This window comes from Odocoileus virginianus, chromosome 1 (genome assembly GCF_023699985.2).
Source record: "Odocoileus virginianus isolate 20LAN1187 ecotype Illinois chromosome 1, Ovbor_1.2, whole genome shotgun sequence".
In the NCBI taxonomy this organism is placed as follows: Eukaryota; Metazoa; Chordata; class Mammalia; order Artiodactyla; family Cervidae; genus Odocoileus; species Odocoileus virginianus.
The window spans coordinates 78,223,806-78,251,712 of NC_069674.1; the positions used below are offsets into that span (position 1 = coordinate 78,223,806).

Genomic DNA, 27,907 nt, shown 5'->3' on the forward strand with positions numbered 1-27,907 from the left:
CTCTGATTTAAACGCTCCATTTAAGGCAATAAAACAAAAACAAGAAAATTCCGACTTTAGTCTGTCTCTTTTCATTGCATTTAATTATATGGTAAAAGCTTTTAGAGTACAATATCACCATTTCTTGCTTTTTTGCCTTACACTTAGGTAATTTCTGCCATTTAGTTTAAGAGTTTGAAAGCTGAAATGTAATTAAGTGGTTCCTGATCTTGCAAGAGGCTTAGAAGGAGAAATCAATTGTCTTTGCCATTACCTTGATACAGATCATTAATAATTCATGAGAAATGAAATAAATAAAATTTGTTTTGAAATGGGAAAGTGTCTATCTATCTATGAATATATATGTATATAGTAACCAGATACACACAGAATAACACATTAATATATCAGTTAGGGGATTTAGGGAATTATTTCTGTTTTAGTAAATTTAAAAAAATATTTATTTAATGAAATATCAAGTAGCTGTATAGCTGTATAAACTCCTCAAAGAAACAATAAAACATATTTTATGACATTAATTTTTTTGCTTTTCTACCACCATTTAGAAATAATTTGCAAAAACTTAGAAATGTAAGATTGCACATTAAGAGATTTATTTATTTTAGATCTTTATCTTACAATCTGTCTCATTCTCTTGCCTTACTTTTATCATTGTATTTAGTACTACTTAAGCTGTAGGTTTTTGTTTAAGAATAAAAGAAATGCCATTCTATTGACACACCGTTTGAAGGCCACTTACTGTGTTTTTCTGCAGCAGTGTTGATGGAATGACATATTCTCAGAAGCCCACTTTTGAAATTAATGGATTCATCTAAGTGAATTTTATTCACAGAGCAAGGTGCTATCTCCTCTTGGAAGCCCTTCTCTAACTCCTGGCTTAGAGAAGGAATTAAGGCCTTCTGCCTTCTGCCTCCAGCACTTGGTGCAAATTGCTGCCATGATTTCCCATGTTATAACAACTATCTGTGAATAATGGGTGAGAATTCAGGCACTAGAACCAAACTGCCTGAATAGTCCTGGCTCCTTTCTTTGCCTCAGAGTCTTGATCTGTAAGATGGGGACAATAATTGGGCTACTGAATATAATACACATACATATATAAATAGGCCTGACACAAAAAAAATTTTAATTGCTATTAATTCTAAATACACTGTAGACATCACATCAAATACTCGGTAGCTCCAAATAACAGCACAGTATCTAATGAAAGACTTTCACCAAGTTTGTTGAAGTAAGCCCAGAGCAAGTGTATAATTAGAATATACTGACATTAATTAGTCACAGAGATAAAAACAGCTGTAAGTTATAAAACTGTCCATCAACAAAGTAAAATAGTTTATCATTAAGAAATGGAGTAAATATCATAAGCATTTTCATAAAACCATTTGGCTTCTTACAATCAATGGATATTCTATCTTGTTCATTTATTCTTCTGAAAATCTATTTAATTTTTTATTTACAAAATCCATCAATTTTTATGTACAACATCCACCAACTATAAGTAATCTTTATGAAATGCTAGTAAGTTTAGTAATACAGAAAACAATTATGATTAAAAGCATTCTATGTCCAATAAAATCATATAAAAACAGCATTCACTTGAATTAAACAATAAAACTCACGTGAAATTAAACAATAAAATTTAAACAAGTTTTTTCATTATATGAAATTATTTCCTTAAAGATTTTTAGGGCTAGAAAATGTTGCACTGGATGAATCCATCCACATATTTTAGAATTTCTGACATCACATTGATGACTTTGCATACTTTTGACCATACTGATCTTTTCTTTTTTTTCTCCCTACTTTAAAATGTAGGCTTAAATATGGTTTTATTTTGAGCTCTGTCCAATTTTTTTGAGCTGGAGTGTGCCTAGGATTGCTGGAGGAGAGGGGTCAATGAGAGTAGACAGCATCTGATAAAATATGGGGGCCCTGTTCCACAAAGTATTTTTATTTCTTGCATATCTTCTTTACCTATTTGAGGGATTTTCACAGGAAGAAAATACTGGTTAAAAACGTTTTCCTCCTATTTAATGGGCAATTCTTGAGCTTTCACCACAGTCAAAGAGAACAAACCCAGGTGTGTCTCAGCTCTCCATGAAAGCCGTTTTTACTATATCCCTTTCAGAAAAGAAAATAAATAAAGCTATCTGTTCAGTTTCTATTTCTCAGAAATTATGGGTAATAACTACTGGTAGGCACTGAAATTAAACACTGATGCCTCTGAAGAACATATCGTTAAATGTGGAATTTCAAGGTATCAGACAAAATCCTCATCCTGCTTTCATTTATAGTCTTGGAATCATTCTTTTATATGATCTGCATTAAATATGTGTTATAGCTGCTTTTTTGTTAAGTCTTCAGCATAAATGTATTCATTTTCCGTCTTGAACACCTAGATCACTTACAGTTCCTGGTCGTGGGTAGGGGACTCTTCCTTGATAAGGCACCCACTGGTAGTTGGGACCATCCCTGTGAGCATATGGTCCAAGGAACACCCTTCTCACATCACTCATGCTATACATGCACACGGCTGACCCCTTGAAGATGTTACTAAAAAAGAGAGAACAAAAACAGAATTTCATTTTTATACAGTGACAGAGCTATATATGCTGAGTTCTTAAATTTCAGATAGCAATTATCAATACCTGAACATAAATTCTCAAATAGTGTTTAGTATTTTTAAAGCTGCATGTATATATATTTTAATAAGACATAAGAGAACAAATTATGATTGCTCAAAATTAGAAGGCATGGATGAAACCATCTTTAGTACTAATGTGTGCATGCTAAGTTGCTTCAGTCATGTCTGCCTCTGTGTAGCACTATGGACTGCAGTCCTCCAGGCTCCTCTGTCCATGGGATTCTCCAGGCCAGAACACTGGAGTTGTTCTGGGTTGCCATGTTCTGGGCAACACTGGGTTGCCATGTCTCCCTCTAGGGGATCTTCCTGACACAAGGATCCAACTCGCATCTCTTACATCTCCTGCATTTGCAGGCAGGTTCTTTACCACCAGCGCCACCTGGGAAGACCCTAAGTACTCATAGAATATATGTATTCATATCATAAATAGACAATATATGGTACAAATATATAAATTCATATCATGTTACTTTAAAAAATTAATTGAATATGTCCAATCAAATTTTAATGGCTTTAATACTTACAGAATAAATCAGTGTTGGACATTGTAGTTTATTCTTTCTTTATGCTATCACAGTCCTGTGCAGAACTTTTCCTGACTTTTGATTTTAAATTATTTCCCTTTTAAACATTTATACATATCCAAATAACACTATTTATATGCATGTAAATACATATTTCTTTTAGCAACTCCAGGTAATGTAAACTTTATGCTGAATAGAACTGTCAGAAAATAAGCACTGTTTGATTGACAGCAAGAGCTTTGAGGGGGATGAAAATGAGGAAAGGAGGAGGAGAAGACAGGGGGAGGTGGAGAAGGGGGAGGGAGATGGAGGTGAGGGAGAAGAAGGGTAAGCACAAGACAGAAGAGAACGGAGAGAAGAGGAAAAAAAGATTTTTCACCCTTAGCTTATGTCACTATAAACTATTAACAAAACTCAGATTTCTATGCTTATAGTATTTTATATTTCATTCAAAATTTTCAAGTCAAAGCTATACATAGGGCATGGTATACATTTCATTGTTAAATTTATAGTAATGAACTTCTTTGCTAAAATTTATGTATAAAATGATTTACATCATGACTTATTTCAAGTACCCAAGAATGCACAAGAGCTCAAAGGTTAAGCCAACATTGTTCTTTCAAAAATATATTGTCACAAATATGGACACTTAAAACAGTGTCTGAAGTACATGGATTTTCTATGATAATAAAATAGTAAAATGCTATTTACCTGGAAGTTGTAAACACTCCATATACAACTGGATTTTTAGGATCTTTAGAATTCATCAGGAATACATCCTCTGTTTAAAAATAAAATTAGGGAAATTTGCATTTTTGAAGGTTATGGCAAAGCCTGAACAAGTATACTCTATGCAACATCAACATCATTAGCTACTTACGCAATTCATCAAAATGAGTGTCGATGCCATTTGGGCCTGGCACTGAGCAAATGAGACGAGCTTTGAGAAATGTTGTCCATTTATTCACCAGACTTCTGTGGCCCCCAAAGTCATTCTGAATGGAGGGAATAATGGTTTTAAAAACTGTGCATGCAATTAATAATTTCAAATATTAGTTTTATCCTCTCTTATCTTTTGTATATGAAACATACACAAAACACAATTCCTCATTTTTCAAGTTGATAAATGAATTTTAAATGACTAGATATAAGTAATTGCATTCTTATCCTACTGTTGGTACAATCTATTCATCCAAACCTGATTCAAGGAGTGACTTATAATAAATATCCCTTAGCATTAAACAGTCACTGTACTTTTTCTATTCTGTTACCACTTTGCAATGGACAATATTACTCTTGTGTCTGTTTTGGTCTGCTTTAAGTCTCTCTCTTACGTAGTAAGATTTTATTCATCTAAGTAGGTGGTTCATGGAAATAATCACATTTGCACATAGTAGCACTTAACAGGTATTTATTGAATGAAAGAATAAGTGCATGCCTCATAACCCATACTCAAAACACAACACAAAAGCATGCTAAGCATTACTTTTATAAGTTCAAACAGTTGAAACAATTCTGACTTTACAAATAGCATGTTGAAAATAATATCAGAAAAATTTTAGTAAAGAACTCATTCCAGAGCAACATATTGAAAAAGTAACTGCTCACTGAAAATGAAAATTAACTGTAACCCAATGTAGCAGTAAATTCTATTATGATAATATGCTTTTATTGGTAACTTCTAGTCTTTTAAAATAGTATTTATGTGCATATTTTTGAAGAAATATAACTTTTCCTCAAAATTATAACACTGATTTATATTTTGTTTATATGATTTTATTTAGTATAAAGTTTTTTTTTTAACCCTTGTAAGTAGTGCTTTTAATGATGCTCTATATTTTGTGGAGAAAGATTCTTACATATTCATATATCATTTGTATGTTTCCACATCATTAAAACTTATAATTTTCTGTAGTATTAACATACTACAGATAAATAATTAAATCATGATTGGGGAAGAAAAGAGGTTACACCCCTCTTCTAAGATAGGGGTTTGTAAAATTTCATTATTTTTTTAAAAATAATTTCATTTGAAGACAATAATTTACTTTGTCCTTATAATTTTCTTGAGATGACAGGTGCTTTAATAATATAATAACAGTTGGCTTTATTCATATTGCATATATACTATATTTTACACTATAGAGGGTAGGAACAGTACTGTTACCATATGTTCACACTATTTAACCCATAAGTATTTACTGACCAATTTTTTATTCTATCTAACATTACAATGCATCTCACATCCAATTTTGTGCCACACAGTGTATGAAAGCTCACAGTCTCAAAAGTATTTATGTGTGCTCTGTATGTGCACACTGGAGGCAATAAATTTATAAAAATAAGCTATGATGTTTTTTCTTTTATAGTCATACTTTAGTTATTTCCAACAAAATATATTCATTGAAAACTTACACACTGTAGGAAACTTTACTAGGTCTGAGAATACAGAAATTATTTTCCAAGGTAATACAAAAAATTATTTCCCTAGACTTACAAACTATTATTATTTAATGTACTTGTGAAACAGTTGTGACAACCTCCACCTGCATGTTTGACTACGAGGTTATACATAAGCAACTGTAATATGTTTTCAATAGTTTTTGCCTATTAAATATTTATAATGATCAGGCAGGTTTTTTTAGCCATATTTTTATTATATTTGTACAAAGATGGGAAAAGGAGAAAAAAACTGTGATTAGACAAAGATACTCTCATTTTTTCTTTACCTCACCTTGCATATCTGACCTATTCTAGCGTGAGTGGCTTTTCCAGTGTGTTCTCCATCTATTGCATTTTCACGGAAGAAAAAGTACACTTTGTCATCTTCAGGGTTGTCGCTCTCTGGGATGAGGTGGGCACTAATGAACCTTGGATCTGAGAGACAAATTATAGCATATATATTAATTCAAATTGGGTAAATAAGATCATTCATTATAGTCTATTTTCAATTCTCTTTTAACTCATATTTGACACATTTCAAGAGCTAATTTTCCTTGGTTCACTCTTTTTCAGCAGATGCAAACTGTTCTTTATGCATTTTAAAGTATGCTACAAATTACTTATGTTTCTAAAAATTTTTTTCCAATAAAAATCAGGAGTAGGTACAGAAACCCTCAGTGTGACCAGATAATGCAAATGCATTATTGGATATTAACATATTTTGTAAACTCTAAGAGCTATCAAGCATTACTTATTGCCATCATCATTGTTATTTTTTTAAAGCATAAAATAGTTTAAATCACACTACCAGTAGGTCTATTCCACTTTCCAGTAAAAACTGGGTGAGAAGGGAGAGATGAGATTCCTATAAAACAAAACAAAATACGTTCTTTCAAGTTGTACCCCATCTCATTAAATGGGAATGTCATTTACTAGATACTCAAGCTCCAAACCCTGACATCACCCTTGAGTTCTCTGTTTCTCCACAGAATAGGTCAGTGTGCACATGGTATGTCACTACTTCTCTAAACCCTCCTATATCTTTTTGAATCACTGGCAGTAAAACACAAACTCCTTACAGTAACAAAGCCATCTATGACTGGTCCCTGCTACTCTGCATGCCTTCTCTTCTACCTACCCTTCCTTCCATACCTTACTCCTAGCCAAGCATACCAATCCCTTTCTGGTTCTCAAATAGGTTCAGTTCAGTTCAGTCGCTCAGTCATGTCCGACTCTTTGCAACCCCATGGACTTCAGTATGCCAGGCTTCCCTGTCCATCACCAACTCCTGGAGCTTGCTCAAACTCATGTCCATCAAGCCGGTGATGCTATCCAATCATCTCATCCTCTGTTGTCCCCTTCTCCTCCTGCCTTCAAACTTTCCCAGCATCAGGGTCTTTTCCAACAAGTCAGTTCTTTGCATCAGGTGGCCAAAGTATTGGAGCTTCAGTTTCAGGATCAGTCCTTCCAATGAATATGCAGGATTGATTTCCTCTAGGATTGACTGGTTTGATCTCCTTGCAGTCCAAGGGACTCTCAAGAGTCTTCAACACTACAGTTCAAAAGCATCAATTCTTTGGTGCTCAGCTTTCTTTAATGTCAAAATCTCACATCCATACATAACTACTGGAAAAACCACAGCTTTGACTATATGGATCTTTGTCAGCAAAGTAATGTTTCTGCTTTTTAATATGCTGTCTAGGTTGGTCATAGATTTTCTTCCAGAAAGTTATAATTAAACAAAAGTGATGATAGAAGAATAAATAAAAACACAGCAAACAGTATTTTATACTTATAGATATTCTCTTAAGTTGGTATTTGGGCATAAAAGAAGGCATTATCAAGCATCTTAGGGTTCTCAACCTGGTGCTCTGTGACAACTTGAGAAGGGTGGGGTGGGGTGGGGGGTGGGAGGGAGGCTCCAGGTTGAATCATGCTGATGTATGGCAGAAACCAATTTAACAGTATAAAGCAATTATCCTCCAGCTCAAAATAAAGCAGAGTAAATAAAAATAGAAGACTCTATCAAGCATCATGGTTTGTCTCTAAAATATGTGAATATAATTATCATCTTACACAAGTGGATTCTAGTGGGAAATCAAGCAAGTTATCATGTATATTCATTGTTAAAAAGCCTTCAATTCTAGTATCTCTTTAGTACCTGACACTATAGGCACAGAGGATTTGGTAGCCAAATTAAATCTGACATAACTTCAGATATGACAAAAAGTACCATTATGCACAGAAAATAATAAACATATTAAAACAGAAAAAGATAATTGAAAAAACATCAATTTAATGTGACTTGTCTATAAGAAATTTAGATTATTGTCTTGAATAAAATATTCACTCTAATTTCAAAATAAATCAGGTCTTCAGTTGATGTTTTCCAAAAATTTAAAAGAAGCCATTCTTTTAATATATTGAATTTAGAAAATCTTATATATACTTACTTTTTGGCCCAAACCTTTGCTCACTATTCATTTTCTATTTCTCAGGAGCCCAAAATTTGCTTTCTCCTCCTTGCCCCTCTCTGTTATTCTCAGTCTATTTCTCTCCTCTTTGGTGAATCCTCCTCTTCATCTAATACAGTCATGCTAATGGCCTTCCCTATCATCCTAGAACTTCTTGGCCTCCTAAACCTCCAGTTACCTGTCTATTCAACCCCAGAACTTTCCTCTCTGTCTTCATACCTAAGCAAGGATGAAGAAAATCATATAGTCTTAGTAAATGGCTGTACATACATTCAAACTATTTATCCTAAATTCTAATGTTGCTAAGGAATTATTTTATTTACTTTTAGTGACTCACTTTAGATTTATTACCTGCTGCTGTTTAAAATCATTCACACTGTCTTCAAAATAACTAATGGATCATCTTTCAATTTATCCTCCAAAGATGGATTATTTATTTGCTATACCATTGAGACCAAAGCTGTTTAGTAAGAACTCCCTTCTCTTGCTTCCTTCCCCACCCAATCTTTCTTTTCTTCCATTCTGTGAAAGCATGATTTCTCTTCCTTTATATGTCTAAGGCATCTCTCTATTTTCTCTTAATCCAGTTATCTACAGACTGTTGGTTGCTCCAATAAACAATTTCCCTTCTTCATACAACCTCTCACCATTTGTATTTTCATTTATCAAATATTTCCTAAGCACTTGGTCTGTGCTCTGAATTGTGGAGGATCAGGGGAAATGTTTTCTGCATACATGGTGCTTACTGTCTGTGAGAGAATAACAACAATTAAACACAGAAATTATTAAATTGCACATAATTTGCAAAAATAGAGAGTTTGAAATGATTGCAATGAAAAATGAAGGGAAAACTGATCTTGCTTTGATGGAATTAGGGAAAGTTTTTCTCAGAAGAAATGACATACAATTCAAGACCTGAAGAATATCTAGGAGTTTCCCAGGCAGAGGTTACAGGTGTGAGGTTACAGAAACCACAGAGAATTGTATGCAACAGAGGAGGGAGGTGGTCAGAGATGATGACAGAAGGTTAAGCCAAGGCCACAGTAAGAAGGAAGTTTATTGTTCAGTAGTTTATTTTCCTAATGGCTAAAAGGGGAACCAGTAAAGTAGTTTAAACCTGGTAATGACATTATCAGGTTTCTATTTTAAGAAAATCACTGGCTGTTTTAGGAAAAAAATACATATATACTGAGGCAAGAGCGAAGGCAAGGAAACTACTCTGAAGGCTGGTGAGAAATTATGGTGATGTGGACTTTGTATCACAGAGAAGCAAACAAATGCAGAGAATTTGTGAAAGTAGGAAAAATGGGTTACATTCACTGATAAGACATTGGATGTGAGAAGTAGTAATAAAAATCATGGACAAATTAAAGAAACAGCTGATTGAAACATCTCGTTGGATAAGGATCATTTACTGAGATGGAACACTGAGGAAGGATAGATGTGAGAGTGGAGAATGAAGACTGTCCCAGTTTAGTGCATCTTTGGCGGGAGATGCTTTTGAAGTTATCCCTTAGACCAGGAGATACAAGAGTTCTTTCCCCACTGGAGTGTTCTCAGTGTTAATCAACAGAACCACCTCATCAGCCAATTGATTACTCATCCTCCTTTGGTTATCATCAGCCATTGGTACAATAAAGCAGTCACATCTTTCCAAAAATTTTTATTGCTTCTCTGGCTTGTGCCTTTTTTTTTTTTGGACTCTGAACCTCAATTGTTAATAATCTAATCTTCACAATTTCCTTTGGGACTATTTTTCCTAAAATCCTAAATATATATGTTTCTTAAATTTCTTTTCAGATACCTCTTATTTCGTTCTATTCCTATAAATAAAGCCATCTCCTAGTATTTCTTCCACCATTTTAATATTCTTAATTTTATTATATTTTTAAAGTTTTTTCCTTTGGGAATTTATTCACTTTTGTAGTTTGAAGTATCACCAGACTACATCAGCCTTTCTTCTCTTCCTATATTCAATTCTGCATTTCAAAATTTTGGCTACAATAGTCTACTTAGATATCTCATTGCAACTTAAATTCATTATGCCCAGCAAAGAACTCATCAACTTTTCTTTAAAAACTGTTTCTGCTCATACTTTTCCATTTTGGTTAATGTGAAGATCAGTACCTAGATATAAATGCTAGTTTACCTTAAATTGCCTCCATCTCCTGCAGGACTTCTGTTTTGTACTCTAAATTTATTTTCAAACTTATTCCTGCTATAATTTTCATTTCTTTTCCCTGATTTTATAGCATTAACTTTGCCAGCAAAACTCAGTCTTTTCACTTCACAGTTATATTTTTGGAATAATCTAACTTATACATGTATTATCTACTTCTTCTAAGGCATCTATCCATACAGTGCTACAGAAATAAGTACAAAAGCATTTATACCATGTATTTTCCCATAACAGATTTCAAATGTCATAGGATATGACCACCATAAATCAAGATGTGGCAACCAGAAAGGGCTATAGGGCTGATACTATTCCAGGTCAGTAACAGGGCTAAAAGTAGATACTACATTTATCAATACATATGTTCAAGATGGATCATGATTTTGGCTCAGTGCTTTCTAGCAACAAGAGGAAGTGGGAAACCTTGTCAGTTGCATTATTCACAGTCTCTAATATAGACAATAAACTAAAGACAAGCCACACCATCCACAGACTAAAACCTTGACTTATCTTTCAGTAGAACCAGCCACAGTTTCCCTTTATTAACTCCTTAGCAAACCCATCTGTTTGTTCCAAAAAACACCACATCTACCATCTTGTCAGTCATTTAGTTCACATAACATGGAGGAAAATTTGCTTCTATCTCTTCTAAATCATTTCTTTTTTTTTTTAAATGATGCTCACCTTCCTTTTTTTATGACAGGCATTTGTCCATGGTTTCTCCCTCTCTTACCTTCAGCTTCTAAATAGACCAAAAATTCCTCTAAGCATATTGTGAATCTATCTCACTGCAGCTACCTAAATGCATGCCCTTATCTCTTCTTCGGTGGCAACCACATTTATATTTTCCCTGCCTGTGGCCTTACCTTCTTCAAACCACCTTGTACATTCTACCTCCTTTTAACATATAAACTCTTTCCTGGCACCTGGTGCATATTCCTCAATCAGAATCCATAAAACTCTATTTAATAATGTATTTTCTTTCCTCTTTATTCCTGTAAGCTGATCTTCCTATTTTTTCCAGTCTAAGGATAATTTCTCAGAACATGAATATAATTTCTCAGAACAGAACATGACTCCTGAATGAATAAATGAAGAAACAGATGAATGAATTTGCTGAACTAAAATGTGCAGTTTTTTTTTAAAAGATATATCACATTTTACTGCTTTTTGACATAGTTTGTTGAAGCTTGGGAATGAACAGAACTCATCATAGCTTTGACAATGTTTAAGTTCCTGGTTAAAGAAATTTTTAGATGTGCTTATTTAAACTACAAATATTTCTAAGTTATTATACCACAGTGGGTTTTCAAAAGGTTCTTCTGAAATGTTATAAATATTCTTTTAACTCAGAAGAAGCTTTTTGTTTTTGATTGCATCCCTCTGTGTTAGGTAACTAATGTAGTAAAATAGATTATCTGTTTCCAATTGTTCAAAATTAGATTTCATTAGCAGGATTAAAACATCAGAAAGCATGCCTTTTCATTTTATGAAGCTAAGAATAATGCATATATTAGAAGTCAGAGATTACCACTGAACTGCGAAACTTGGAGTATTCAATAACTTGCCCTGTCATCAAAAACACTACATGGAAAAGTTTTACCAAAATTCATTTAGATTGACCTATTAGTTCTCTTTAGGAATCTAAGAAAATTCCTGGCATTTACAGAGGAAGTTACTCTACTTCCAGTTATTCCCAGCAAGTGGCAAGCAGAAGTGAAAAACCCAAACCCACTAGTCACTTTTTCTTTTTAAATTTGTGTTCTGTAACCCAGTAAATCAGTGATTGCTTATTTCCTGATTTTAATATGGCCAAGTCCACTGAAAATAGCAAACGTGCATATACAGGATTTTTAATAATGTAAACAGTTACAATGCCCCTAGATACTTTTCCACATTGCAACTCTGTAAATTTCTCTACTCTGTAAAGTTCACAAAATCCCAAGTGAGAATGATTTAACAAAACCTTTGAGCTTCTACAATTTGAAAATATTTCTTGCCATGTGAAGCAGGAAGCTCATGTAGCTATATAGTAAAAGCTGAACATCAAAAGAAAGGGGCAAAATCCATTTAAGCAAGATCAAAGTGCATTAATCTTGCCAGCATACAATTGCAATGTAAACACTATGAAGGGTAAATAGAGTTGGAAAGATTCTCTCATCTGAATAGCTTATAAATGGTATGCCTTTGGGGAAGAAACTTTGTCTTTACAGGTACTGTGGTACCTTTGCAATGCCCCTGAGCTTGGGGTAGAAGCTGAACAAATAATCACATTTAATAATGCTATCATGTGAAGCATGGGGTCTTTAATCATGATAATAGCAATAAATGCTGAGTAAATGCACTTCTCTTCTCTTTTCCCCTTTATCTCCAAATGCTGAGTAAATACACTTCTCTTCTCTTTTCCCCTTTATCTCCTTTAGCACCCCTTGACGTTCTTCCACACCTCATCCCACACATGGCATTTCTTGAAAAATTCACGTTTGGGCACCACCTGCCACTTATAACAGTACCACTCTGTCGAAATATTTTTAGCAGCTGCAAATTAAACTGTCCTTCAGGTGCAACCTCACACTTAATGAAAACGACAGCTTGGCACAGGACAGGCGGCTCCCTTTATGATTCATTTGGCATCTTGAGTTTATTTAAATTATGAACACATTTTGCTGCACTCAGGATTAGGATCAGTCTGATTTGCTAGAATGGCCACATGTTGACCAGCATTTGGCTGGACTTCTCCCTTGTACCTACGAGTCCCCAAAGAACAAGAACATTCAAGCAAAACCATAGAAATGTTTTTTCTGAAAATGAATCAAACCTACTGGATGATTAAGGTTTTGGAGTATCTATATTCCAAATGGTATAACATACATTGTTTTCTAGGACATAAATTACACACAGTTCATTTGGATAGAGGATGGAATTAATGATTATAAACTCTGTTATGCAACTTTAGGAGGAATAGTTTCACACCAAGAAACAGACGATCCTCTTGTAAAGTATGTTAGGGGGTTCTAGAGCAGAACAGAAGGAATAAAAGCCCACTGCAGAAAAACAGTGCTAATTACCTAACTCTGAATCAGTCCTGACACCATTTATAACAGGACAGGAAGGCATGAAAATTCACCTAGTTCACAAATAAACATATAGACTCTTGTTTTCTTCACATTTGAAATGTGATTTCACTGACATTATGATTTATGTATGAAGGAAAATCCTTACTAAATATACACCTTGAACTAACAACATAAAAATAAATTATTACCTCACTGTACATATATAAAAACTATTCTGTGATAGGAATCAAATAAAAACTGGGTAAAATGAGGCTTTTTCCACTCACTGGACTTGTAACATCAAAAAATTAATCAATGTCAACTAGCCTCAACTTCCTTATCTGTCAACTAGTCTTCACTTGCTTATCTCAACCCCTCAACCCACTTCTGAGGGGTGATGGAAGAATTACATTAGGAAAAAAATATATATATATCTACATACATGTGTGTATGTATCTATCTATCTACCTACCTACCTATTTATATTCCTCTCACAGGCCTTCAAAAACTGCTAGCTTGTATAATTATAGAACATAAAAGTTTAGAAACATACTGTGTAAATATATGTTTAAAAGTTAATGGTAACGAAAACTTAGATTGCTAATGAAAGCAAACAGAAACAAGCTGGATGATAAGGAAGCTATAAACCTGTTATAGACAACTGAGAAGAAGAAAGAGTAGCTGTAAATTATGTAAATTTTAAAACTTCATTTTTAAAATTAAGAAAAAATATTTCCAATGTCATAGTCTTAGACTTCAAAATACTTACAAGCTAACTAACAGAAAGTTGCTGATAGAGAAAAACTCTCACCAGATGAAGGCCAGCACACCAGGATGGCACCCAAAGTGACTGGTTTCTTTCCCTCTCAGCTCTGATGCAGAATGGGGCAGGGGGGAGGCCCCCAAAGAATCAGAAGACCGTGAATGGGAACTTCTAGCACATTGAGAATTCAGGGAATGCAGCATAAGGTCATCTCACATTCTTAGCTAACAGCTTAAGCAGAATGGATATATCATTTTTGGCTATGGAATAGAAAAACCTCTGGCTGCCAAGAAATAGGCCTGGAAAAACTTTTGATGCTTAGTTGGCTGGAAATTATGAACAGCCCTTGGGATAGTTTAACCCAAAGAAAGGTTCAAAAGCAGTCATGCCAGGAAACAGAGAAGAGCTGATTAGGATGGAAGATGAGCACAAACAGTAAGTGAAAACAAAAGGTGCTATTTACTTTGACCCTTCCTTGTCCTTTTTATACATTGTTCTAAGCCACACTCACCCCAGAAAGAAATCTGACATTAAGACCCAACAAATGTTCAAAATGCAAACTAGAAACTGGCAAAGCTAGGATGTGAACAAGACCCGAGTTTTTACTGTACCAAGCAGCATCAAATATTTATACCAATGTATTTTGTAATTTTTGTAATATGTATCTAAGTTGCATATGCACATACATGATTTGGTTACTGTTTACTATTTTAATAAAGAGATAAGCTTTGTTAACACTAATTAAAAATTAGTGTAAAAGCTTGATGCTTTCTACTACTTCAGACTCCATAAAGGCATTCAAGGTCTTCACTATCTACCTGCTATATAATTCAAGGCTCACCTCACATTGCATTTTCATCTATATCCTCCTGTTATCATTCTGCATTCTTGAAATTTTCACTCTTAAATTACTGTATTTATGCAAATTCTATATGAAGAATCAGGCCAATTTTTCTAGATCCTTTCCTAATATTTTCCAAAAGTACTTTCTTTAAATTCTTCAAGTGGAAATTTGTCTTCTGGGTTTTCACAATATTTTGCTTAGTTTTCAGTTAGGGTTGTTATACTGTCTCACCTGCCCTAGATATTCTTTACAATTTCTTCATAAAGTTTTTTTGAGGCAGGGCTCTGTCATTCAACTTCAAATCCTAACTACATTACCATTTAAATTCTTGCTAATTTGAACTCAACTGAACACTATCCCATTTTTATAATTGTTTTACAATTTGTAAACTGCCTTCTCTCAGGTGATAGCAGAATAACTGCACAAAGGATACAGTAAGAGGCTATAACAACATCTGACTAAGCTTTACCACTAACACTGTGACCCTTAGCAAATTATTTAACATATCTGTTTCAAGTTCTCATCATAAGGTGCGAATATGGTGAGGCTATAAAGCTCAAATGACCTAATGGCATTAAAACACATGGACACAGAGCAACATGCCATGTGAAATAAGAGGTGCCATTGTTTTCCAAGCATTGGTTGCCCTGCTTCAAAGTTTAGCCATGTGCTGTTCTCCAGAAACCATTTAAGAAGAGCACCATTGAAGTAAGAAAGCAAAGAGCATCTTTAAAAAATACAAAAGTGGAAGATATAGGGCACAAACAAAGGGCAAATCCACAGCTCCTTTTTTTTCCCCACATCACCTGGTCATAATGAAAGAGACAAAATGAGTCAGACACTAAAATATCAGCAGCCACATTTTTTTCCATACAAACTTACACAAAGACACATGAATTCAAAAAATTCAAAAGGAGTTTGAGTCTCAATGTTGGGACTTAAACAGCTATATTCCCCATCAAGCAAAACTGGATGTGCTGCAACATTTTTAGGTTCTCCCTTGTACTTTCTGCCAACAAATTTATACCATGCGTGTACTCATCACCTTTGCAATTACTGAATGATTATCATTTTTAATCACATTATATATTGGTAAGATTACAGGTGTGTATAATCATTATGAAATAATTAAAACTTTTTTGACTCTAAAAGAATTTTTTTAAGTAGAGTAAGGAAATATTCAAAAACGTATCACTCCCATAGTTGCTGCCTCTCACTTTCATTCATATAAATATATATATATCCATCTTAATCAGTTTGATTCCCTGATTAAGGGGAATATTCTTTTGTGCCTGAGCTTCACATCTAGGCTGACTTTTGACCATATTTATTAGTATTGTACATTCAGCTTCTCAGAATAACTCACTATCTCCATCATGTCCACACTTGTTCCAACTGGAAGCTCATCTTTCTCAATGCCATCCCACTTCTGTCTCCGCACTCTTCATCAATATTTAATCAGTCATCAACTTTTATTTCCACCCTTCTCCTAAATATTTTTATATCTATCTTTATTCTTCATGCCTTAATTTAGGTCCTTAAAGATTTCCCACCCTTTAATAGCTTTCTGAGTTTCTTGTTATCAGTCTTACCTTGCTACATTTTTTCTTCTATACAACGCCAAGTGGCTTCATCAACATTGTTTGTTTTTGTCAATCCACTGTTTGACATTCTCCTTGATACAGTTTTGGTTGGAATATAAATTGTTCTCGCCATGTTTTTAAAGCCACACATATACCTACCCTATGACTTCCCAGGTGGCTCAGTGGTAAAGAATCCACCTGCCAAAGCAGGAGACTCAGGAGATGTGGGTTCAATCTCTGGGTCAGGAAGATCCCTTGGAGGAGGAAATGGCAACCCACACCAGTATTCTTGCCTAGAAAATTCCATGGACAGAGGAGCTTGGCGGGCTACAGTCCAGGGGATCGCAAAGATTCAGACATGACTGAGCGACTGAGCACACAGGCTTACCTACCCCATGGTGCAGTCATTCAATTCCTTGCTTTTTAACTGACAGAAGTGAGAACTTCTATGTCCACAACCAGACTTGAACAAGAATGGTTATGGCAGCATTATTAAGCTGAGGGGTCTATCTATCAGTAGAACAGATAACAGGATGTGGTGTAGCCCAAACAGGTAAATATTTCCCAGAATCATTTGAAAAGACCCTGATGCTGGGAAAGATTGAAGGCAGGAGGAGAAGGGGATGACAGAGGATGAGGTGGCTGGATGGATTCACCAACTCAATGGACATGAATCTGAGTAAACTCCAGAAGTTGGTGGATGGACAGGGAGGCCTGGTGTGCTGCAGTCCATGGGGTCGCAAAGAGCTGGACGCGACTGAGCGACTGAACTGAACTGAATTTCCCAGAAATAATAAGAAACAAAATACTGATATGTGTAAATATATGGATGAATATCAAAAATATTAAAGCAAAGGACCATGTATTGCATAATTCCATTTATGAGCTTCTCAACTAGGCAGGAATAATTATTGTAAAAAATTCAGAATAGTGGATTCCTCTGAGGACAAAGGTATGCAGATTGATTAGGAAAGGGCAAGAGTAAACTTTCTGGGGTGTTTCAAACCTTGATTGGCATTTAGGGTACAGAAGTATTTCATGTGCCACAACTCAATTTGTACTATACTTGTTATTAGTGCATTTCATTATATATACATTTCACCTCAATAGAAAAAAATTAACAATATTGAACTCAAATCACTGTTAATCATTTGAGAATTGTGTGCTGATGTCTGAAATCTATTTTGAAATGACAAAAAAAATGGTTGATGAAGAAAAATGGATGGATAGATATGTGATAAATTATAGAAAACTGTAAATCTGTAGAATACAGATTGAGAACAAATGTGCATCACTACCAAATTCTTTCAAATTTCCTGTATATAAACATTTTTCTTAGAAAAATAATTTAAAACTACTTCTCTGTCTCTGAAACAAAACATAATATATTTTTCTTTACTTTCTGTTAAGGTGTGCTAAGACACATATAAGGATTAAGATAAATTTAAAAAACATAGCCTGTAAATAATCATCATTATGGGTGATAAGAAAATCACTTACTTTCTTTTCATTACTGATACTTATCTTTATAACTTAGTCATAAACTCAAACTGCAGAAAAATCAAGAAATTCAAGCCATATAACTGAGCCTGCACTGAAAACATCACTTAGATTTTTACAGAGATATAAATTTGTCTGATAAAATCTTCAGTGTATGGTTGATTTTCTATATCTAGATAAGATGTATGCTAATTTTACTTAAATATTGTGGTTTTTAACATCTTATATTCAAATAGGAATATTTTCATATTGTAATTGCCTACATGCTGTGGAAATGTTTGAAAAGTAAATTGGTAATAAATTTAGTTTCTGTGTTTTTTTTTCTTTTTTTAAGAAATAACATGTTGCTGTATTTTTTCATCTTTCTGTCCTGCTGGTTGATTTATTTTTATCATGTATATTATACAATTATTTCTCTATTTTATTGAATTTCTCAAATTACAGATATACAGTATTGAGCACAAAGCAGATTTTAAGAAGAGTGACTGGAATGTTTATCTAACTTAAATTAAATGGAACTATCAGTTCATAGGACTACTTATCACTTCTTATGATCTGATACTTATCTAATAAATGTGGTCTGCTTTCACTCTTTTACCTTGTAAACATGTTGCCTTTTTTATTGATTGTTGTAAAAGAAGCAATTCTTCAAGATTTAAATATGGGAATGATATAATTATATACCTTATTCTTTGTAAGTTGAGTGATTTTTTTCCATTGCAGAATTTAGGAGTTGCATAATGATATTCTTTTTATTTATAGGCACATTATAAATAATGACCTGTAGGTCTGTTTTATATCATGATAGATATGGATTAGAAATAGTTCATGTCTTTAGATTTAATACAGTTACCTCAACTATAATATTTTTAGGCATTTCCATAATTTTTGACTGTTTATTCCTTCTTAAATGCAGAAAGTTGTAATATTTATAAATTATTTCTTGGATTAGGTCCTAAATAAATAAATTCATATCTATGCATCATCATAAAGTATCCTTTTATCATTTACATTATGTTTTTGAATTATGTCCCAGGTGGCACTAGTGGTAAAGAACCTGCCTGCCAATGCATGACATGTAAGAGACTTGGGTTCAATCCCTGGGTCATAAAGACCCCCTGGAGCAGGAAACAGAAACTTGTTCCAGTATTCTTGGGTGGAAAATTCCAAGGACAGACGAGCCAGTGGGCTAGAGTCTATAGGATCACAAGGAGTCAGATACAACTGAGCACAAAAAGAGCTGGCCACGGCTGAGCACAAGTTTAGATAGATGATTTGTTACTTGAGAAGATCAGAGAAATTTCATGGTTGAATTTTCATTATCTAATAATGGTTACAAATGGATACACATACATATATAATGGACATATTCTTGAGATAAAAATAAGTTGGATATTGATTTTGATTATATTTAAACCTCAAGGACCTAATATAGACTTTTTCCCCAATGGCCTTCTATAAAATTGAAAAGATTTGGGAAAAAGGCAATTTTAAAAAATATTTTGTCATTACAGATGTTAACATTAAATGGAATATGTGTAATGCAAACCCTGCTCTCTAAAAACAAAAGCTATCAATGGATTCCATGTTCATAAAGCAATTACAATATTTTGCATAAAATACAAATTAAAAATAAATTTTGAGCTTGGATGAAGGGCCAAGGCAGCAAACTTTCATTGTCTACATCCAAAGAAAATAGAACTTGTTTTGTTTAGAAAAGCCACTGCTCCATGATAACAAATAATTTATATGCTCTTACTTAATCGATGACTTCACACTAAAACTTTCCCTTAGAGAGAAAATTGGTAGAAGTTCAAGAATCATGTTATTTCCTAACTTACTTCATTTTAAATTAGAGCACGTTTTCCTTCCCTTTGCCAGAAAGTTCATCAAATTTTTTATACAATGTGCTTACTCTGCTTTATTAAACAAGATGAAAAAGTACATTTCAGTGAACGTGATTTATTTTTTAAAAGTTTCAGTGTTTAAGCAAAGAGCTAAAAAAAGAAAACACACCAAAGAGATATAGTACAGGAGTGATTTAAATCTCTCGGAGAAGGAAGAAAAACATAGCAGTAACCCTTTTCAACTCTTTCTCCAATCTATAGTCAGATCTCATTCACTTGGTAACATTTAAAATAAAAGGAAAGACGTAAGTTTAAGATACACTTCATAGAAATAAAAACATCTTTTGAAAAACAATTATATAAAGAGAATTAGAACACAATTCTCAGACTATGAGAAACTATGTGCAAAAGACACATCTAATAAAAAACTGTTATACAAAATATACAAGGAACTCTTAAAACTCAATTAGAAAATAAACAATTGGATTAAAAAATGGGCCAAAAACTTTGACATCTCACTAAAGAAGATACGAAGAGGGCAAATAAGCACAGAAAAAGATGTTCCATATCTTTAGGAAAATGCAAATTAAAATGAGATACCATGACACATCTATTAGCATGGCCAAAATCCAGAACACTAAATGCTGGCCAAGATTTGGAGCAATGGGAACTCTCATATATTGCAGGCAAGTTCAAATGACACAGCCACTGTAGAAGATAGTTGGTGGTTTTTACAAAACTAAACATACCCATACCACATGGCCCAACAATCATGCTCCCTGCTATACACTCAAAGGAGTTAAAAAGTTATATCCACACAAAAACCTTCACATTATGTTTATATAAGCTTTATTTAAAATTGTCAAAACTTGCAAGTAACCAAGACATGCTTCAGTAGGTGAATATAGACAATGGAATATTATTTGGAGCTAAAAAGAAATGGACTATCAAGCAAGGAAAAGACATAGGGAAAACAAATGTATATTAGTAAGTGAAGGAAGCCAATCTGAAAAAGGTTACATACCATATGGTATGATTTCATAACATGTCATTTTGGAAAAGGTAAAAATATAGAGACAATAAAAAGATCAGGGGTTGCTGGGATTAAGGGAAAGGAAAGAATGAAGAGGTTGAACACAGAGGCTTTTTGGGTCACTGGTTTCACAGTGCTAGACTGACATACTTTGTACAATTACTGTAATAGCAGATATACATCATTATACATTGGTTCAAATGCCAAGAGGGAACCCTAATATAAATAGAAGACCTTGGGTGCTAATGTGTGTGTAGTAAAGGTATTAATACATGAACTGTAACAGATGTACACTCTGGTGGGGGATGTTGATAATGGAGAGGCTAAGCATATGGGGGGTAGAATTATATGGAAAATCTCTGTCCCTTTCATTCAATTTTACTGTAAATTTACTAAAAATGCTCTAAAATACAATGTCTATTATTTTAAAATAATTATAATAACATATACATTATTGGTATTCTTTTGGGCAGTAAGAACTTTAATTGTAGTTCAATTCTTTCTTATCACATTAAGGACATATTCTTCTACTCTTAGCTAACAAATTTTAACTAATCAGAAAATCTGATTAATTTTTCAACATTAAAAAGGTAACATTTTATTTTTAAAATATAAAGGTAATGAATTGAGAGGTTTCTACTTAATGAATCATTCTTGTAACAGTAGAATTGACTTCATGCATTTATTTAGAATATCTGGATACTCAAAGATACATGTTTCTAGTTTACCTTTTGTCTGATATTGATACTGGTGATACTATAGCTCTAGTTGACTTGAATGGCCCGAAAGCCTATTTATTCCTGTCTATTCTCTCAGACATTTCTTAGAGATTTCATATAGTTATTTCATCCACATATTTTATATGATTCGAAGTTAAATTGATACATCAAAACTTTGTCAAGAAAAGAACAGAACCACTTAAGTAACACAAAAATAAAAGCAAACATGTACTACCAATTTATTTATTTGGAATGTTCTTAAAATCCAGGTGTATACACAATTTCCACTTACTTTTTTTTTCTCTCTGAAAAGTAGCTCAGAATCTATATATAGCAACTGGTATTTGAGAATTGTAGTAATAGTTGTATTAAAAAACAAGTCAGTTCTATCTAATCACAAAAATTTACTTTGCCAAAACATTTCTGAATATGTAATCAAACAAAAAAATTTTACTCTGTGAAATAAAAAGTTAATTTTGTAAGGGAAATGGAAGAAGTTTCCTCTCCCTAATCTGCCCATTTCCTAGGACTTGGTAAAAGCTCAAGCCCTTTTCCAAGGACTGCATCCATAGGGGCTTTCCTCTGAGTTCCCTCTGATTAGTTAGGTCCCTGAATTCCAGGGAAAGGAAATATCTATTTCCATGTTGTGGACTGATTGATTCTTAAAATAATGATTTAGGAACCAGGGAGGATTTAGGTCAATTTTTGTTAGACACAGGCCTTGGAAACTTTTTAATAACATTAGAGTTTATAGGGAGAAACTAATTATCTTGATTAAAAACCAGCAAAGTTTTAGAATTAACTCTATCACATTCTGATCAGAATGTGTTCTCAAAAATCTGAAAATTCAGGACCTCTTCAAAGAAGAAAAACATGCTCAACTGTGATATAATTAGCAGTTTCCACAGCTTTTGTTCTTTAGAGACAATAATAGTTTTGACTCTTGAAAATGTCTAATTATGTGGAGAAGGAAATTCAAAGCCCTAAAGAAGATAATTTACAGCATAGTTTTCAAAGTGATTAGAATTTGCAGAAAACAATTCTTACTATATACTCTGTTTAATCTTCAAGATTTTATTATCCCTTAAGAACTAATAATTCAAATTTAACACTAGCCACCTTTTTTGTACTTTCATTTAATCAGAATATATTGAAAACAAACAATTACTGTTACTTTAACAAAACAACTTGCACTTACTTTGAGATTTTTTTTTTACATCTATGGATTTACATCTAAGGATTACATCTATGTACACTGGATACTAGAGATTTTTAATATCTGACATGCTGTATTATACATATAAATTATATCACATCACTAATACTTAAAATTTAATGCTGCAATACAAATTTTAAAGTTGTAACATAAAATGTGTAACTTTTGGTTTTATGTTTGAATTTTATCTGTATATTTGCACTAAAAATCTATTATTTTTTTTTAACCAGATGCTTTTGACAAAAGAGTATTTGGATTAGTCACTCAGTTGTGTCCAATTTTGCGATTTCAAGGATTGCAGCCCGCCAGAGTCCTCTCTGTCCATGGAATTCTCCAGGCAAGAATACTAGAGTGGGTTGCCATTCCCTTCTCCAGGGGATTTTCCTGACCCAGGGATTGAACCTAGGTGCCTTGCCTTGCAGGCAGAATCTTAACTGACTGAGCCATCAGGGAAGTTTACAGGGAAATAATTAGTTATCACATATTTTAAATACTATGCTGCTGTTTTATCATCCAGTTTATTTCAAAATAAAACATTATTAGTCCTAGTTTAGTTCAAGTGTAAAGAAGTAAATTCATATAAACCTATACTAAAAACAACTTTTTAAAAACTATCTGAGGCTTTTCTGAACCTAGAAGTCACCATCTCTACTACTACTTTAAAAAAATTCCTAACATTTAGCAGGACATGTAGCTGTGGGAGATTTAATGAGTTATCATAAAGGTGCTTTGTTGTTACTGTTTAGTCCCTAAGTCATGTCTGACACTTTAGTGACCCCACAGACTGTAGCCCACAAGGCTTCTCTGTCCATGGGATTCTCCAGGCAAGAATATTGGAGTGGGTTGCCATTTCCTGCTCCAAGGAATCTTCCTGGCCCATGGATACAAGCTGTATTAACCCAACAGTCTTGGTAGATGATTCAAGCAGGGTAGGGTGGGTCTTATTCAGTTCAGTTCAGTCACTCAGTCACATCCGACTGTTTGCGACCCCATGGACTGCAGCACACCAGGCCTTCCTGTCTATTACCAACTCCCAGAGTTTACTCAAACGCACGTCCATCGAGTCGGTGACACCATCCAACCATCTCATCCTCTGTCGTCCCCTTCTCCTCCTGCCTTCAATCTTTCCCAGCATCAGGGTCTTTTCAAATGAGTCAGTTCTTTGCATCAAGTGGCCAAAATATTGGAGTTTCAGCTTAAGCATCAGTCCTTCCAATGAATTTTCAGGACTAATTTTCTTAAGGATGGACTGGTTCTATCTCCTCGCTGTCCAAGGGACTCTCAAGAGTCTTCTCCAATACCACAGTTCAAAAGCATCAATTCTTCAGTGCTCAGCTTTCTTTAATGTCAAAATCTCACATCCATACATGACTACTGGAAAAACCATAGCTTTGACTAGATGGACTATTATTGGCAAAGTAATGTCTCTGCTTTTTAACGTGCTGTCTAGGTTGGGTGTTACTAGACTTACACAAAGGTCTTACCAGTGACTGTTGCTTAAAATTCCAATCAACCAATTCAAAGGATACACTTACTAGGTATTTATAATTCTCCAATTGAAATGGAACTGAAATTTACTAATTTAATAAGGCTAAGGCTTCTCTCGCGGCTCAGTGGTAAAGAATCTACCTGCTATTGCAGGAGACATGGGTTTGATCCCTGATCCTGGAAGATCCCACATGCCCGGGGCACCTAAGCCAGTGAGCCACAATGATTAAGCCTGTGCTCCAGAGGCCAGAAACGGAAACTTCTGTGCCTAAGCACCCCAGATTCTGCGGTCCACAGTGAGAAGCCACTGCAATGAGAAGCCCACACACTGCAACTGGAGGCCCCAGTAGTCACAACTAGAGAAAAGTCCAAGCAGCACAGAATATATATTTTTTTAAAGCCAATACTAGAATAATGACAAAGTTTAGATTAGACCACATCACAATAGAGTCTAAAGACCAAACACATACACACACACCACACAAACATTCTTGTACGCCAATGTCAATTTAGTTGAGGTATAGGATTGCTCACTCATAGAATGTAACAAAATTGTTCTGTTTCTGTTTCTTCTTTAACAATCAAAGGTGTGGTATATTTTGATAATTTAGTCCTTAGGTCTAATGTAGGATTTTGACAGAGTGAAGATTCTGATTAAGTAGCTGTGAGTGGGCTCTGAGATTTTTGATTTCTAACAAATTCCCACAAGATGCATATGTTACTACTCCCAGGGCCAAATTCCTGGAACAAAGGGTTTATATCAGCTAAGTTTTCAATGATTTGAGCTATGTATAAATGACATAATTATGTGAACTACTGGTGGACAAAATCCTTTAAGTGTGGCAAATCTTGGCTTTTTAAAACAAGTATACAACTGTAATAATAAAATGAACATGTTAGAAAGACAGAGTTCAGAAGGTATATTTCATCTTGTTTTCAGTTGATACAACGTTACTATTGACCTCTTGTAGGTTACTTAAATTTTATTACTTATAGTTTTCTATTTCACAAGGATTTGGGGAAGATGAAGTGATTTTATAGCAAGCACTCTGAATAATATAAAACACTATATGATCACAGGATTTCAGTTGTTGATAATTATTTCAATTATGTCTTTATATGTAAAAACATCAATTTTACAAATTAATACCTTAATTATTAAAACTTTCAAATATTCGGGGTAATAACACTAAACGTCATACATTTGCAGTACAGTGGGTGCAATTTAGAATCAGTGTTGTTTAAGTCAATTCGTGTTTTTGTTCAGTGCAAGCATTCCATTTCCTATTTTTTCCCTCGCAACTCTTCCCCATTGCTTCTGCTTTAACACTGATTCTATAAGATCCTGAGTACTAATATGGAATAGCTTCCACCTATATTCCACCTTTCAGACACCTAGTCAGGACTAATAAAGGTATTTTCTAAACCAATTTGATACTTTCAACTTTGCTTTTAGTAAGTACAGGGCTTGTTTCTCTTTATTTTAGTAACACAAAGAAATATTTTCTAACTTTAATATAGATTAAATTTGTTTTATTTTCTAGTGGACCTATGATTTCTATATTTTTCCATGGAATAAGAATTATACATACGACCATTGTCTGGGCAATGCTCTGAGCCTTTAATAATTACATGTTGGAATAAATTTCTTAGACCATATAAAAACACATGCTTATGTATATTAATTAGCTTAAAACACTGAGTAAAAGTAGATTTACTCATCTGTTAAAATATTATCCTTCAATTTGTTACTGTGTCCCCCTCAAATGTTTATAGAGAAGCTGTAAAATAAAAACTGCTAAAATATGGCAACAATATAATTTATAGATTAATATAATAAAATCCAAAGAAACAGGGAGATTATTTAACCACCACTTTAAATAATCAAATGAGAAATTAAAAATTTTAACCAAATGAAATGTTTTTCCTCTTAGACAATGGTTCAAGAATCATGCTTATTGTTAATGATGAATTCATTATTTTTACATATTTCTTTTAAATCTCAGAGACTAGCTGAAGTGACCTTATTTACTTACTTTTTGGAAAGCTGCCCAGAACTTCTAGAATATCTATCTAAAAGCATTTAGAATTTCTACTGAAATACTTTACATAAAATAATATTGTTTCTGGTTTCTCTCTACTCCTTAATTCTCTCTAACCATTATCTCTTTTTGTCTCATTATTTTTGGGATGACTTTCCTTAAAAATTTATGTATAATTAGGGACATATTCCACTAAAATAGTATCTCCTAAAAATTGACAGTCATATTATATACAGTTTTTTTTTTATTTTTATTCCAACTGATTCCCATCTTTTTTCCACAAAACTTAAAAAAGGGGGTTTCCAATTTCTTGGATTTTGAACTCTCTTAAACACATATTTTGTAAGAGACAACTGTAGATGTAAGGACAAAAAACAGCCTCCATCATAAGTTGTCAAATCTTGGTATCATTTTATAGTAAAAGGCTCAGTCACTAGGTGGTTCTGATACTGAGTTAAATAAAGCCTGGAAATCAACTGAATCAAAAAGCTCATGTTTCACTGAAAGAAAAATGGATATACTTGTTCTTTTACTTTATGCGTTAAACAATGGATTTAAGATATTAAAAGACTCCTTGGACCTATATGCATGTAATCCCATAGACATGCTAAAACCTCCAGAGTTTCCCATTTGATAAAGAATTCTATTAGCATTATCCTGGAGGGCAGCGATTTCTCTTACTCAGCTGTTTCTTACAATAGTTCTTGGTACCAAGAGAGTGCTTAATGTGCACCCAAAAAATAGAAGTTGGTCAGAATAATATGCCATAGCTAGCAAATGTAGCTAGGTGTTCGCTGTACTATTATCAGTGATCTAGAAGCACGCTGAATAGAAGTGCCGGGTACAGAGGAAAGAGTAGAATTCTACTTTAGTGATTGTGTTGACTGATAAACTTAGGTTCTATACAAAGAGAGATGGTGTTGAATGAAATGAGAAAGGACTAGACTTGGGGAAAATAAAGACATTCATTAAAAAGCAGAATATAAGTACACTGTATATAGTAATTAAATATGACAGTTTAGTTCACCTAAAACTGATTTATTCTTAATGTCTCATTAATAACATCTACTTTACTTCTATCAATTCATATTATATAGCATTTGTTTTGCATGATAAGATATAAAATGGCTCATGAATTAACATATGTTCCAATAATATTTTGCACTGTTCCAAGACTGAAAAATTATTTAATATGTATCACTTCTAATTTACATGATAAACTTCAGGGTTAGACTTCTAGATAGGAGACTCAATAGCATAGTTTAAGAATCTTAATTTAAACATGTGATATCATAAATTTTATTATAGTGACAGATAGTATTACTGTGGTTAAGTGATAATGACAATCTATTTAGGAAGCTACTATTAACCATTAGGAATTAATCTGTTCTTTATTTCTCTATAATTTTCATCTTTCTTTTCAGACTACATCCAAACAGTGGATAGGTTAAGTTTTCTGAAAACTTTTCTCCCTCTTAATGATTTTAAGCTCCTATGTTTTCTCATCCTAGAAAATATGTTGTAGTTCCAAGTAATCCATCTTAATAGCAATG

The 27,907-nt window shown here is 33.6% G+C and overlaps 1 protein-coding gene across 2 annotated transcripts in view; it reads right to left on the reverse strand.

Annotated features, from left to right (window-relative positions):
* Window positions 1-27,907, reverse strand: part of SEMA3A (semaphorin 3A) — a 349,768-nt gene that overhangs the window by 46,999 nt on the left and 274,862 nt on the right. For both annotated transcript variants that reach the window (XM_020884043.2, XM_020884044.2), the window contains 4 exons: window positions 5,906-6,048; window positions 4,052-4,166; window positions 3,883-3,952; window positions 2,412-2,556 (listed from right to left, as the gene is read on the reverse strand). In XM_020884043.2, coding sequence (XP_020739702.1) covers window positions 2,412-2,556; window positions 3,883-3,952; window positions 4,052-4,166; window positions 5,906-6,048 — 473 coding nt within the window. The remainder of the gene's footprint in view (window positions 1-2,411; window positions 2,557-3,882; window positions 3,953-4,051; window positions 4,167-5,905; window positions 6,049-27,907) is intronic.